Source organism: Micromesistius poutassou (genome assembly GCF_964030765.1).
Source record: "Micromesistius poutassou genome assembly, contig: SCAFFOLD_1244, whole genome shotgun sequence".
Lineage (NCBI taxonomy): Eukaryota > Metazoa > Chordata > Actinopteri > Gadiformes > Gadidae > Micromesistius > Micromesistius poutassou.
In genome coordinates this window covers 1-15801 of record NW_028177697.1, presented here as the reverse complement: position 1 = coordinate 15801, position 15801 = coordinate 1, and the positions used below count along the sequence as shown (strand labels likewise).

At 50.6% G+C, this 15801-nt stretch overlaps 1 protein-coding gene across 1 annotated transcript; it reads left to right on the top strand.

Annotated features, from left to right (window-relative positions):
• Nucleotides 1–386: 386 nt before the first annotated feature.
• LOC311375791 (calcium-dependent secretion activator 2-like) lies at nt 387–15486 on the top strand (the record flags this gene model as incomplete). The annotated part of the gene is made up of 10 exons (XM_084490845.1): nt 387–677; nt 757–1176; nt 4043–4123; nt 4933–5166; nt 6434–6555; nt 9128–9239; nt 10673–10812; nt 12990–13056; nt 14469–14577; nt 15280–15486. Coding segments are annotated over 10 exons (1783 nt in total), but the record flags the coding sequence as incomplete, so codon positions are not given.
• Nucleotides 15487–15801: the final 315 nt, after the last annotated feature.

The following is a 15801-nucleotide window of genomic DNA, read 5'->3' as shown; positions in this document are numbered from 1 at the left end:
ACACCCCAAGCTCAAGTTAGCCTGACAGTTAACCTGCTCCCGACCAGGTTAGTTTGGTCAGATAAATTGCCATGGTTACTTAGCGGAGATTCCCTTAAGTGACGTTCATGGAACGCAACTCCAGCTGAAAGAAGCCCGGCTTTGGGTTTAGCTTGGTTGTACAGTCAGTAACGTTTTGAACTCGTGTGTGTGTGTGTGTGTGTGTGTGTGTGTGTGTGTGTGTGTGTGTGTGTGTGTGTGTGTGTGTGTGTGTGTGTGTGTGTGTGTGTGTGTGTGTGTGTGTGTGTGTGTGTGTGTGTTCTGGTTGCTCTGCCTGCTGAGGTGGTGCAGGAGAAACCACAGAACTCTCCAGTCCTTCCTGTCTGTCCCTCTACTTCCTGTCCCAGGGCTTCCTGCAGAGCGAGCGCGTCTGTAACTCTGCTTCCTGTCTGTCCCTCTACTTCCTGTCCCAGGGCTTCCTGCAGAGCGAGCGCGTCTGTAACTCTGCTTCCTGTCTGTCCCTCTACTTCCTGTCCCAGGGCTTCCTGCAGAGCGAGCGCGTCTGTAACTCTGCTTCCTGTCTGTCGCTCTACTTCCTGTCCCAGGGCTTCCTGCAGAGCGAGCGCGTCTGTAACTCTGCTTCCTGTCTGTCCCTCTACTTCCTGTCCCAGGGCTTCCTGCAGAGCGAGCGTGTGTCTGTAACTCTGCTTCCTGTCTGTCCCTCTACTTCCTGTCTGTCCCTCTACTTCCTGTCTGTCCCTCTACTTCCTGTCCCAGGGCTTCCTGCAGAGCGAGCGCGTCTGTAACTCTGCTTCCTGTCTGTCCCTCTACTTCCTGTCCCAGGGCTTCCTGCAGAGCGAGCGCGTGTCCCGCCTGGTGGCGAGCGGCGGCTGCTCTGCCGCTGACCTGCGGGACGTCTTCAAGCAGAACGTGGAGCGCCGCGTGCGCAGCCTCCCAGAGATCAGCGGCCTGAGCAAGGAGACGGTGCTCAGCTCCTGGATGACCAAGTACGACGCCGTGGCCCGGGGCCCCGAGGACCCCCGCCGCGCGCCGGCCCGCGGCCCCGCCCCCCACGCCGGCCCCCCCCACGCCGCCGCCTCGGAGCTCATCCTCAGCAAGGAGCAGCTCTACCAGATGTTCCAGAGCGTCCTGGGGGTCAGCAAGCAGCAGCACCAGCTGCTCTACAACGCCTGTCAGGTACAGGATACAGTACGGATACAGTATGGATACAGTATGGATACAGTATGGATACAGTATGGATGTGTACAGTATGGATACAGGATGGATACAGGATGGATACAGGATGGATACAGTACGGATACAGTATGGATACAGTACGGATACAGTATGGATCTGTACAGTATGGATACAGTATGGATATATACAGTATGGATACAGTATGGATGTGTACAGTATGGATACAGTATGGATACAGTATGGATATATATACAGTATGGATACAGTATGGATGTGTACAGTATGGATACAGTATGGATACAGTATGGATATATATACAGTATGGATATGTACAGTATGGATGTGTACAGTATGGATCTGTACAGTATGGATATATATACAGTATGGATATGTACAGTATGGATGTGTACAGTGTGGATGTGTACAGTATGGATATATATACAGTATGGATATATATACAGTATGGATATATATACAGTATGGATGTGTACAGTGTGGATGTGTACAGTATGGATATATATACAGTATGGATGTGTACAGTGTGGATGTGTACAGTATGGATATATATACAGTATGGATGTGTACAGTGTGGATGTGTACAGTATGGATATATATACAGTATGGATATATGTACAGTATGGATGTGTACAGTATGGATGTGTACAGTATGGATATATATACAGTATGGATATATGTACAGTATGGATGTGTACAGTATGGATATATACTAGGGATGCACCGAAATTTCGGCCACCGAAAACACTTTTATCACCGAAACAACACGGCCGAAACAGGAAATTGTGATGACGCGAACAAAAACCGCGGCCAGCACACGCTTGTCTGGATAAGCGCCTCTGCGCCAACATGTCTGCGGTGTGGGCATATTTCCGTATATCTGAAAAAGACCCACGGATCAGCTACAACCTAGTTGTAGAACCCTAGTTTTCATCCAAACGAGCCGTCTTTAGCGACGGCTCGCTATGAGACAGCTTCTATGAGACAGCTTCTATGAGACAGCTTCTGCGGACCGTCCGCAAAGTGCAAAACGGAAAACGGTGTTGTTGTTTTTTCAGTGCTAAATATATATTTTTATACCTTTAATAATTGTAATTGATTTATTCTTTGAATTGCAATGCCTTGATTTTAGTGAGGTTAGTACACAGTCATAGCTATAAATGCAATGGTAGGCCTACTAATAATTGGCATAATAATTTATTTCGGTGTTTCGGTTTTCGGTTTTCGGCCTTGGTTTCCTCATTTTCGGTTTTCGGTTTCGGCCAAGAATTTTCATTTCGGTGCATCCCTAATATATACAGTATAGCTGGATATACTGTATACATACTGTGTATATACATACTGTAGCAGTGGCGGCTGCTGGTTTTTAGAGTGAGGGAGGAAGGACTGCGCGCTTGGTTGCCGTTGGCCTGCTTGCTCTGTTAGTGGCGTATGGTGGCTTAAGTCTGTGAGACTCAAGTTGTTTCAGGGTGTTTTGGTCAACTACAAAAAAGCAGGGAGGGATAATTATGTGAATAAAATGCATACAAATCCACCAGTGGCAGCATTGTACTTTGAAAGCTGGTGGGCAGCATGTCTTGGACTACAAGGGCAGAAGGAAAGGATGCAAAGCCACTTAGTCAAATCAGGAAAAATCTGGGCCTATCATTGGGCCTATTTTTATGTTTATTTTCAGCTACAATTGTTTTAAGAAAAATGAAGATACAAGACCAAAAGTGATGCCATTTAAAATGCATCATGCTCTGAATCATTCACTAACATCCTTTCCACAATAACAGAACGGTCAGAGTAACAAACAATTAAAAGAACAACAAGAACATAATTTCACAACTATTGACATGGGCTGTAAGCCTAACATTGTTTGAGGCAAATGTGGATGATAATGGATGTTTCAGAATGTTGGTCATGGTGTTAAGCCAAATAAGATTGAGGAACTTCATTTATAGATCAAGTCAATCCTCCTCGCTGTTTGTGTTGCAAATATATCAGTGACCTGGTCATACCAAACAGGATATTTTTTAAGTGATTCAGAATAACGGCGAGTGTAACTCCACGTTTTCGCCCGTTGGGCATTGTCAGATCGACAATATACATCAATATATACACACACACATAAATATACACATGCATGTACTTTCTTTTTTATTGATGTTTATTTATTTCCATTGACAGACCTATATCATTCTTGTTCTTCTTTGATACTAACGGTCCGTAACTCTGCCCCACGGTTCCCTGTGTGATGTCTTCATGACTTCCAGAAGAATCCTCTGTTTGAGTCTCTTCTTCTGCTGTCATCTCTCCCTCAGTGGCAGGACTGTAATTTAGTCCTCCTCTCCTCCTCCTTCCTGTCTCTCTGAGCTCCTTGTCATGTTTATAAGCGGCCATGATGTCTCTCTCTCTGTCTGTCGGTCACTCTCCGTCTCTCTGTCTGTCTCAGTCTGTCTCTCTCTCTCTCTCTGAGTCTGTGTCTCTCTGTCTGTCTGTCTCTCTCTCTCTCTCTCTCTCTCTCTCTCTGACTCTGTCTCTCTCTCCATTCAATTCAAAAAAGCTTTATTAGCGAGGTGAAACATGGATCGTCTTCCTCTGTCTCAGTTACCAAGGATGTTTTGTGTTGCTGGTGCTGTGGTAGCAGAAGGCTAACGTAGCAGAAGGCTAACGTAGCAGAAGGCTAACGTAGCAGAAGGCTAACATAGCAGAAGGCTAACGTAGCACAAGGCTAACGTAGCAGAAGGCTAACGTAGCATAAGGCTAACGTAGCAGAAGGCTAACGTAGCAGAAGGCTAACGTAGCAGAAGGCTAACGTAGCAGAAGGCTAACGTAGCAGAAGGCTAACTTCCTGTTGTCTTCTCAGCTGGACAACGCTGATGAGCAGGCCGCTCAGATCCGCAGAGAGCTGGACGGACGGCTGCAAATGGCGGAGAAGCTGGCTCGGGTAACCTGCTAACTACTGACTACTAACTAGGACTAGAACTACTGACTACTAACTAGGACTCCTAACTACTGACTGGAACTACTGACTACTAACTAGGACTACTGACTACTAACTAGGACTAGGACTACTGACTACTAACTAGGACTAGGACTACTGACTACTAACTAGGACTCCTAACTACTGACTGGAACTACTGACTAGGACTAGAACTACTGGCTAGGACTAGAACTACTGACTAGGACTACTGACTAGGACTAGAACTACTGACTACTAACTACTGACTACTAACTAGGACTAGGACTACTGACTAGGACTAGGACTACTGACTAGGACTACTGACTAGTACTAGAACTACTGACTACTAACTAGGACTACTGACTAGGACTAGAACTACTGACTACTAACTACTGACTACTAACTAGGACTAGGACTACTGACTAGGACTAGAACTAGGACTACTAGCTAGAACTATGAAGTAGAACTGCTCACATTAAAACCACAGTATAACTTCTACACCCAGCGACTGTACCACCCAAACACTACAGACACCAGCGTCTCTGACCTCTGACCTGTGACCTCTGACCTGTGACCTCTGTCCTGTGACCTCTGTCCTGTGACCTCTGTCCTCTGACCTGTGACCTCTGACCTGTGACCTCTGTCCTCTGACCTCTGTCCTGTGTCCTCTGTCCTCTGACCTGTGACCTCTGACCTGTGACCTCTGACCTGTGACCTCTGACCTCTGACCTGTGACCTCTGTCCTGTGACCTCTGACCTGTGACCTCTGACCTGTGACCTGTGACCTCTGGTAGGAGCGGCGGGTCCCTGGGCTGGTGCCGGGGGCCACTGAGCTGCAGTACGTGGAGGAGCTGCGGGGGGCGGCCAACCTGCTGATGGCCAACCTGGAGAGCCTCCCGGTCTCCAAGGGGGGCCCCGACCTCAGGACCAAGCTCAAGCGCTCGGCCATCAACGCCTCCTTCCTGGACCTCGGCGAGGAGGCCGGGGCGCTCTCCAAGGCCGAAGTGGTCCTGTCCTTCACACTGGAGGTGTGTGTGTGTGTGTGTGTGTGTGTGTGTGTGTGTGTGTGTGTGTGTGTGTGTGTGTGTGTGTGTGTGTGTGTGTGTGTGTGTGTGTGTGTGTGTGTGTGTGTGTGTGTGTGTGTGTTTCTATGAGCAACAGCACTGTTGGATTGCGAAGCCAGAAATGCGGAGGTGGTGGAGGTTCAGACAGTGTGTTGTGATGGAGGTGGTGGAGGTGGTGGAGGTTCAGTCAGTGTGTTGTGATGGAGGTGGTGGAGGTTCAGTCAGTGTGTTGTGATGGAGGTGATGGAGGTGGTGGAGGTTCAGTCAGTGTGTTGTGATGGAGGTGGTGGAGGTTCAGTCAGTGTGTTGTGATGGAGGTGGTGGAGGTTCAGTCAGTGTGTTGTGATGGAGGTGGTGGAGGTTCAGTCAGTGTGTTGTGGTGGAGGTGGTGGAGGTTCAGTCAGTGTGTTGTGATGGAGGTGGTGGAGGTTCAGTCAGTGTGTTGTGATGGAGGTGATGGAGGTGGTGGAGGTTCAGACAGTGTGTTGTGGTGGAGGTGGTGGAGGTTCAGACAGTGTGTGGTGATGGAGGTTCAGTCAGTGTGTTGTGATGGAGGTGGTGGAGGTGGTGGAGGTTCAGTCAGTGTGTTGTGATGGAGGTGGTGGAGGTGGTGGAGGTTCAGTCAGTGTGTTGTGATGGAGGTGGTGGAGGTTCAGTCAGTGTGTTGTGAAGGAGGTGGTGGAGGTTCAGACAGTGTGTTGTGATGGAGGTGGTGGAGGTTCAGTCAGTGTGTTGTGATGGAGGTGGTGGAGGTTCAGTCAGTGTGTTGTGATGGAGGTGGTGGAGGTTCAGACAGTGTGTTGTGATGGAGGTGATGGAGGTGGTGGAGGTTCAGACAGTGTGTTGTGATGGAGGTGGTGGAGGTTCAGACAGTGTGTTGTGATGGAGGTGATGGAGGTGGTGGAGGTTCAGTCAGTGTGTTGTGATGGAGGTGGTGGAGGTTCAGTCAGTGTGTTGTGATGGAGGTGGTGGAGGTTCAGTCAGTGTGTTGTGATGGAGGTGGTGGAGGTGGTGGAGGTTCAGACAGTGTGTTGTGATGGAGGTGATGGAGGTGGTGGAGGTTCAGTCAGTGTGTTGTGATGGAGGTGGTGGAGGTTCAGTCAGTGTGTTGTGATGGAGGTGGTGGAGGTTCAGTCAGTGTGTTGTGATGGAGGTGGTGGAGGTTCAGTCAGTGTGTTGTGATGGAGGTGGTGGAGGTGGTGGAGGTTCAGACAGTGTGTTGTCTCCCCAGGTGATGGTGGTGGAGGTGCAGGGCTTGCGGTCTCTGGCTCCTAACCGTATCGTCTACTGCACCATGGAGGTGGAGGGAGGAGAGAAGCTCCAGACCGACCAGGCGGAGGCGTCCAGACCCCAGTAAGTCTCCTCCACCAGGCCTCCTCCACCAGGCCTCCTCCACCAGGTCTCCTCCACCAGGCCTCCTCCACCAGGCCTCCTCCACCAGGCCTCCTCCACCAGGCCTCCAGTCACTACTCCAGACTTTATTCTAGGGGCCCTATAAACTCCAGACTTTATTCTAGGGGCCCTATAAACTCCCGACTTTATTCTAGGGGCCCTATAAACTCCAGACATTACACTAGGGGCCATATAAACTCCAGACTTTACACTAGGGGCCATATAAACTCCAGACTTTACACTAGGGGCCATATAAACTCCAGACTTTACGCTAGGGGCCCGGTAAACTCCAGACTTTACACTAGGGGCCCGGTAAACTCCAGACTTTACGCTAGGGGCCCGGTAAACTCCAGACTTTACACTAGGGGCCCTATAAACTCCAGACTTTACGCTAGGGGCCCGGTAAACTCCAGACTTTACGCTAGGGGCCCTATAAACTCCAGACTTTACACTAGGGGCCCGGTAAACTCCAGACTTTACGCTAGGGGCCCAGTAAACTCCAGACTTTACACTAGGAGCCTGGTAAACTCCAGACTTTACACTAGGGGCCATATAAACTCCAGACTTTACGCTAGGGGCCCGGTAAACTCCAGACTTTACGCTAGGGGCCTGGTAAACTCCAGACTTTATTCTAGGGGCCCTATAAACTCCAGACTTTACGCTAGGGGCCCGGTAAACTCCAGACTTTACGCTAGGGGCCCTATAAACTCCAGACTTTACGCTAGGGGCCCAGTAAACTCCAGACTTTACACTAGGGGCCCTATAAACTCCAGACGTTACGCTAGGGGCCCGGTAAACTCCAGACGTTACACTAGGGGCCCTATAAACTCCAGACTTTACACTAGGGCCCGGTAAACTCCAGAATTTACGCTAGGGGCCTAGTGCGGTTCACAGTGCATGCGTCTCAGGTCACCACCACAATAAGTCTCCCTTCACACTCACATCTCCAGCATCGTATAATTATATGATTATTTAATCAGTTATGATATAATTGATCTTAGCGTTCACAAAGCACAATTAGTGATTAGAATGAAGTGAAGTTATTTCAAGACTTTCCATGGAAACAAATCAACAGTTGAGGGGTGGAGGAGTTGGAGACACAAAGTGTTACTGAGCTTTGTCTGGGGTGGGGGGTTTGGATCACTGGTATTATCAGACTTCTGGATATTCCCACGCTACTCTAACGCCTCCCTCATCAGCTGCTCAGGTCTCTAGAGGACACACACACACACACACTATAATGTGAGTGTGTGTGTGTGTGTGGACTGATTGGACTATAAATAAACGGCTCTGGCTGAAATCACCTGGTTGCCCTGGAAACAGAACGATGGTTTGTCTCCCTGCCTGGTGAGAGAGAAGGGACCTCTGACCCCACCCTGACCCCAATGACACTGTGTGTTACAGGTGTGTGTAGTGACGTGTGTGTTACAGGTGTGTGTAGTGACACTGTGTGTTACAGGTGTGTGTAGTGACGTGTGTGTTACAGGTGTGTGTGTGTGTTACAGGTGTGTGTAGTGACGTGTGTGTTACAGGTGTGTGTTACAGGTGTGTGTAGTGACGCTGTGTGTTACAGGTGTGTGTAGTGACGCTGTGTGTTACAGGTGTGTGTAGTGACGCTGTGTGTTACAGGTGTGTGTGTGTTACAGGTGTGTGTAGTGACGTGTGTGTTACAGGTGTGTGTGTGTTACAGGTGTGTGTAGTGACGTGTGTGTTACAGGTGTGTGTGTGTTACAGGTGTGTGTAGTGACGTGTGTGTTACAGGTGTGTGTAGTGACGTGTGTGTTACAGGTGTGTGTGTTACAGGTGTGTGTAGTGACACTGTGTGTTACAGGTGTGTGTAGTGACGCTGTGTGTTACAGGTGTGTGTAGTGACGCTGTGTGTTACAGGTGTGTGTAGTGACGTGTGTGTTACAGGTGTGTGTGTGTGTTACAGGTGTGTGTAGTGACGTGTGTGTTACAGGTGTGTGTTACAGGTGTGTGTAGTGACGCTGTGTGTTACAGGTGTGTGTAGTGACGCTGTGTGTTACAGGTGTGTGTAGTGACGCTGTGTGTTACAGGTGTGTGTGTGTTACAGGTGTGTGTAGTGACGTGTGTGTTACAGGTGTGTGTGTGTTACAGGTGTGTGTAGTGACGTGTGTGTTACAGGTGTGTGTGTGTTACAGGTGTGTGTAGTGACGTGTGTGTTACAGGTGTGTGTAGTGACGTGTGTGTTACAGGTGTGTGTGTTACAGGTGTGTGTAGTGACACTGTGTGTTACAGGTGTGTGTAGTGACGCTGTGTGTTACAGGTGTGTGTAGTGACGCTGTGTGTTACAGGTGTGTGTGTGTTACAGGTGTGTGTTGTGACGTGTGTGTTACAGGTGTGTGTGTGTTACAGGTGTGTGTAGTGACACTGTGTGTTACAGGTGTGTGTGTTACAGGTGTGTGTAGTGACACTGTGTGTTACAGGTGTGTGTGTTACAGGTGTGTGTAGTGACACTGTGTGTTACAGGTGTGTGTGTTACAGGTGTGTGTAGTGACGCTGTGTGTTACAGGTGGGGCACCCAGGGGGACTTCTCCAGCACCCAGCCGCTGCCCTGCGTCAAGGTGAAGCTGTTCACTGAGAGCACCGGGGTGCTGGCTCTGGAGGACAAGGAGCTGGGCCGGGTGAGAGCTCACCCCTCACCCCCCACCCCTCAGCCCTCACCCCTCAGCCCTCACCCCTCACCCCCCTCCCCTCACCCCCCACCCCTCAGCCCTCACCCCTCAGCCCTCACCCCTCACCCCCCAACCCTCAGCCCTCACCCCTCACCCCCCACCCCTCAGCCCTCAGCCCTCACTACACCCAGCACCCAGGTGTAAAGTAGCGGTAATGACTCTCAGTGTAAAGTAGTGGTAATGAATCTCAGTGTAAATTAGTGGTAATGACTCAGTGTAAAGTAGTGGTAATGACTCTCAGTGTAAAGTAGCGGTAATGACTCTCAGTGTAAAGTAGCGGTAATGACTCAGTGTAAAGTAGCGGTAATGACTCAGTGTAAAGTAGCGGTAATGACTCAGTGTAAAGTAGCAGTAATGACTCTCAGTGTAAAGTAGCGGTAATGATTCTCAGTGTAAAGTAGCGGTAATGACTCTCAGTGTAAAGTAGCGGTAATGACTCTCAGTGTAAAGTAGCGGTAATGACTCTCAGTGTAAAGTAGCGGTAATGATTCTCAGTGTAAAGTAGTGGTAATGACTCAGTGTAAAGTAGCGGTAATGACTCTCAGTGTAAAGTAGCGGTAATGACTCTCAGTGTAAAGTAGTGGTAATGAATCTCAGTGTAAATTAGTGGTAATGACTCAGTGTAAAGTAGTGGTAATGACTCTCAGTGTAAAGTAGCGGTAATGACGCTCAGTGTAAAGTAGCGGTAATGACTCAGTGTAAAGTAGCGGTAATGACTCCGTGTAAAGTAGCGGTAATGACTCTCAGTGTGAAGTAGCAGTAATGACTCTCAGTGTAAAGTAGCGGTAATGATTCTCAGTGTAAAGTAGCGGTAATGACTCTCAGTGTAAAGTAGCGGTAATGACTCTCAGTGTAAAGTAGCGGTAATGATTCTCAGTGTAAAGTAGCGGTAATGACTCTCAGTGTAAAGTAGCGGTAATGACTCTCAGTGTAAAGTAGCGGTAATGATTCTCAGTGTAAAGTAGTGGTAATGACTCAGTGTAAAGTAGCGGTAATGACTCTCAGTGTAAAGTATTGGTAATGACTCAGTGTAAAGAAGCAGTAATGACTCTCAGTGTAAAGTAGCGGTAATGACTCAGTGTAAAGTAGCGGTAATGACTCTCAGTGTAAAGTAGTGGTAATGACTCAGTGTAAAGTAGCTGTAATGACTCTCAGTGTAAAGTAGTGGTAATGACTCTCAGTGTAAAGTAGCGGTAATGACTCAGTGTAAAGTAGCGGTAATGATTCTCAGTGTAAAGTAGTGGTAATGACTCAGTGTAAAGTAGTGGTAATGACTCAGTGTAAAGTAGTGGTAATGACTCTCAGTGTAAAGTAGTGGTAATGACTCAGTGTAAAGTAGTGGTAATGACTCAGTGTAAAGTAGTGGTAATGACTCCCACCAGGTGGTCCTGAACCCGACCCCCAACGGACCCAAGCAGCCCGAGCTCCACCGCATGACGGTCTCCAAGAACAGTCCAGACTCAGACCTGAGGATCAAGCTGGCCGTCCGCATGGACAAACCGCCCAACATGAAGCATTGTGGGTAAGAGTCAGCACCACCAACGCGGATCCCAAATTTTAGACAAACTCCTAAATGTCTAACCCCTACCTGCTCCTTAATGACCTGTCTCTGTACTGTCTAACCCCTACCTGCTCCTTAATGACCTGTCTCTGTACTGTCTAACCCCTACCTGCTCCTTAATGACCTGTCTCTGTACTGTCTAACCCCTACCTGCTCCTTAATGACCTGTCTCTGTACTGTCTAACCCCTACCTGCTCCTTAATGACCTGTCTCTGTACTGTCTAACCCCTACCTGCTCCTTAAGGACCTGTCTCTGTACTGTCTAACCCCTACCTGCTCCTTAATGACCTGTCTCTGTACTGTCTAACCCCTACCTGCTCCTTAATGACCTGTCTCTGTACTGTCTAACCCCTACCTGCTCCTTAATGACCTGTCTCTGTACTGTCTAACCCCTACCTGCTCCTTAGTGACCTGTCTCTGTACTGTCTAACCCCTACCTGCTCATTGGTCAGATGTTGCGTTAGAGGTCTTTGTATTTATAATATGATCTTCTGTTGCCCCACTCTGATATGGGGGTCACATGACTTCCATAACATCTCCACTTCACGCCTCCATGTCAACACAACAAAGAGATTTTTTTAATGTTTTAATAAGAAACCATGAAGAAGACAGAGAACCAATGCTCAGTGTGAGGAGGGAGACCGCCCCCTAGTGGTGGAGGGGGGCTTTACAGTAAAGGCCGCCCCCTAGTGGTGGAGGGGGGCTTTACAGTAAAGGCCCCTAGTGGTGGAGGGGGGCTTTACAGTAAAGGCCCCTAGTGGTGGAGGGGGGCTTTACAGTAAAGGCCCCTAGTGGTGGAGGGGGGCTTTACAGTAAACCTAGTGGTGGAGGGGGGCTTTACAGTAAACCTAGTGGTGGAGGGGGGCTTTACAGTAAACCTAGTGGTGGAGGGGGGCTTTACAGTAAACCTAGTGGTGGAGGGGGCAGCCTTCACCCCAGAGCTGGGGGTTCTGTTATGGGCAGGATCTGATGGAACACATGTTGTCCTGTTGGAGATCTCTGATAGTCTGAGAACCACACTTAGAACAACACTTAGAACCACACTTAGTAACACACAGTGTGTGTGTGTGTGTGTGTGTGTGTGTGTGTGTGTGTGTGTGTGTGTGTGTGTGTGTGTGTGTGTGTGTGTGTGTCTGTGTGTGCGTGTGTGTGTGTGTGTGTGTGTGTGTGTGCCTCTGCATGAGGTCCTACATTGTGGGAGAGGAGGGAGGAGGAGGAGGAGGAGGAGGAGCAGAGGGAGGAGGAGGAGGAGGAGGAGCAGAGGGAGGCGGAGGAGGAGGAGGAGGAGCAGAGGGAGGAGGAGGAGGAGGAGCAGAGGGAGGAGGAGGAGGAGGAGGAGGAGCAGAGGGAGGAGGAGGAGGAGGAGGAGCAGAGGGAGGAGGAGGAGGAGCAGAGGGAGGAGGAGGAGGAGGGAGGAGGAGGAGGAGGAGGGAGGAGCAGAGGGAGGAGGTCACAGCTGGTGCTTGTAACATTTGGAGCGTCTCCTTGTTGGGTCACTTTTTAATGATGCTGCTCTAATTGGTAGAGACACACACACACACACACACACACACACACACACACACACACACACACACACACTGTGTGTTTAGTCCCTCTAATTTTAAAGTGGCTCTCCAGCCAGTAATTGCATCTCAGTTGACCCCCCCCCCCACTACACACACACACACACACACACACACACACACACACACACACACACAGTGCCAATGGATGCTCGCCCGCTTTTAGAATCTGACAGAGAGAGGTAGATAGGGAGAGAGAGAGAGGGGTAGACGGGGAGAGAGAAAGAGAAAGATGGAGAGAGAGAGGGGGAGAGAGGGAGACAGGGAGAGACAGACGGGTAGAGAGAGATTGGTGTCATATATATTTGTGCTGCCTTCTCATTAAAATTCTTTGTCAAAGATCTAAGTTCTGATCTGAAGTCCTTCTGGTCGTTACTGCAGCGATCCCCTGATAGTGTGTCGGGGTGTAGTGGTGTCCTGTGTCCACCAGGGGGCGCTGTTGGCCTGTGTTTGAGGTGGCTCTGTTTGTCTCTGTGATGATCTGTGGCTTAATGACTCACTGCTATATTAAAGTGTTGTTTTCATCACATGCAGACAGAGATTTATTTCAAAGCGTTCTCTGTTCTCTGACAGCTATCTGCATGCTCTGGGTCAGCGCGTGTGGAAACGCTGGAAGAGAAGATATTTTGTTCTTGTTCAGGTAAACAGACGTCCACCGTCCACCTCCAGATGTGTCTCCCCCTGACGGCTCCTGTGTCACATGGTTCACTCTGACACATCGTCATGATCACTCACACTACTCACTACACTTTATTAACCCGATGACCATAGCCCTGACCATAGCCCTGACCATAGCCCTGACCATAGCCCTGACCACTAGCCCTGACCACCAGCCCTGACCATAGCCCTGACCATAGCCCTGACCATAGCCCTGACCATAGCCCTGACCACCAGCCCTGACCATAGCCCTGACCACTAGCCCTGACCATAGCCCTGACCATAGCCCTGACCACTAGCCCTGACCACTAGCCCTGACCATAGCCCTGACCATAGCCCTGACCACTAGCCCTGACCATATCCCTGACCATAGCCCTGACCATAGCCCTGACCACTAGCCCTGACCACTAGCCCTGACCACTAGCCCTGACCACTAGCCCTGACCATAGCCCTGACCACCAGCCCTGACCACTAGCCCTGACCACTAGCCCTGACCATAGCCCTGACCACCAGCCCTGACCACTAGCCCTGACCATAGCCCTGACCACTAGCCCTGACCACCAGCCCTGACCACTAGCCCTGACCACTAGCCCTGACCACTAGCCCTGACCATAGCCCTGACCATAGCCCTGACCATAGCCCTGACCACTAGCCCTGACCACTAGCCCTGACCATAGCCCTGACCACTAGCCCTGACCATAGCCCTGACCACCAGCCCTGACCACTAGCCCTGACCACTAGCCCTGACCATAGCCCTGACCACCAGCCCTGACCACTAGCCCTGACCATAGCCCTGACCACTAGCCCTGACCACCAGCCCTGACCACTAGCCCTGACCATAGCCCTGACCATAGCCCTGACCACTAGCCCTGACCATAGCCCTGACCACTAGCCCTGACCTCTAGCCCTGACCACTAGCCCTGACCACTATCCCTGACCACTAGCCCTGACCATAGCCCTGACCATAGCCCTGACCACTAGCCCTGACCATAGCCCTGACCACTAGCCCTGACCATAGCCCTGACCACCAGCCCTGACCACTAGCCCTGACCATAGCCCTGACCACTAGCCCTGACCACCAGCCCTGACCACTAGCCCTGACCATAGCCCTGACCATAGCCCTGACCACTAGCCCTGACCATAGCCCTGACCACTAGCCCTGACCTCTAGCCCTGACCACTAGCCCTGACCACTATCCCTGACCACTAGCCCTGACCATAGCCCTGACCATAGCCCTGACCACTAGCCCTGACCATAGCCCTGACCACTAGCCCTGACCACTAGCCCTGACCACTAGCACTAGCCACTAGCACTAGCCACAGCAGCTACCTCCTGACTGGACCTGGGAGCGGGGGTTAAGATGAAGGTTCATTCAACATGACCTCTGACCCCCAGGTGAGCCAGTACACCTTCGCCATGTGCAGCTACCGAGCGAAGAAGGCGGAGCCTCAGGAGTTGATGCAGCTTGACGGCTACACCGTCGACTACTGTGAACCACAGTCAGGTAGAAACACACCTGTTAGTCACCTGTTAGTCACCTGTTAGTACACCTGTTAGTCACCTGTTAGTACACCTGTTAGTCACCTGTTAGTACACCTGTTAGTCACCTGTTAGTCACCTGTTAGTCACCTGTTAGTCACCTGTTAGTCACCTGTTAGTCACCTGTTAGTACACCTGTTAGTACACCTGTTAGTCACCTGTTAGTCACCTGTTAGTCACCTGTTAGTCACCTGTTAGTCACCTGTTAGTACACCTGTTAGTACACCTGTTAGTACACCTGTTAGTACACCTGTTAGTACACCTGTTAGTCACCTGTTAGTACACCTGTTAGTCACCTGTTAGTCACCTGTTAGTTCACCTGTTAGTCACCTGTTAGTCACCTGTTAGTCACCTGTTAACACACCTGTTAGTCACCTGTTAGTCACCTGTTAGTCACCTGTTAGTACACCTGTTAGTCACCTGTTAGTCACCTGTTAGTCACCTGTTAGTCACCTGTTAGTACACCTGTTAGTCACCTGTTAGTACACCTGTTAGTCACCTGTTAGTTCACCTGTTAGTCACCTGTTAGTCACCTGTTAGTTCACCTGTTAGTCACCTGTTAGTACACCTGTTAGTCACCTGTTAGTCACCTGTTAGTCACCTGTTAGTACACCTGTTAGTCACCTGTTAGTGACCTGTTAGTGACCTGTGATTGGCCGGTGTGCAGGGCTGCAGGGCGGGGCAGTGTTCTTCAACGCGGTGCGTGAGGGCGAGCTGGTGACCTTCGCCTGTGATGAGGAGCAGGACCGGGCGCTGTGGGTCCAGGCCCTGTACCGCGGCACCGGACAGGCCTACAAGCCCGTCCCCCCCGCCCACAGCAGGAAGAACCCTCCCCACGGCCGAGGAGCCAATCAGAAGCCGGCCACACTCACCGGTACGCCCTCCTCTCTTTAACGTGATGTTTGTGATCGTCCACCACCTCCTCCTCCTCCTCCTTGTCCACCACCTCGTGGGGGGGGTGGGGTTTGTGGTGGGGGGGGTGGGGTTTGTGGTGGGGGGGGTGGGGTTTGTGGTGGGGGGTGAGGTGGGGGGGGTGGGGTTTGTGGTGGGGGGGGGGGTGAGGTGGGCCTGGGGGGCTGGACAGGCCAGAGAGGCGTGGCGGTGATGCTCTGATTGTTTGAGATGAGGTTCTGTTCCTGTGACTTCCTGCCGTGGTCCCGACGTGAGGCAGAGTAATCAGGAGGCCCCC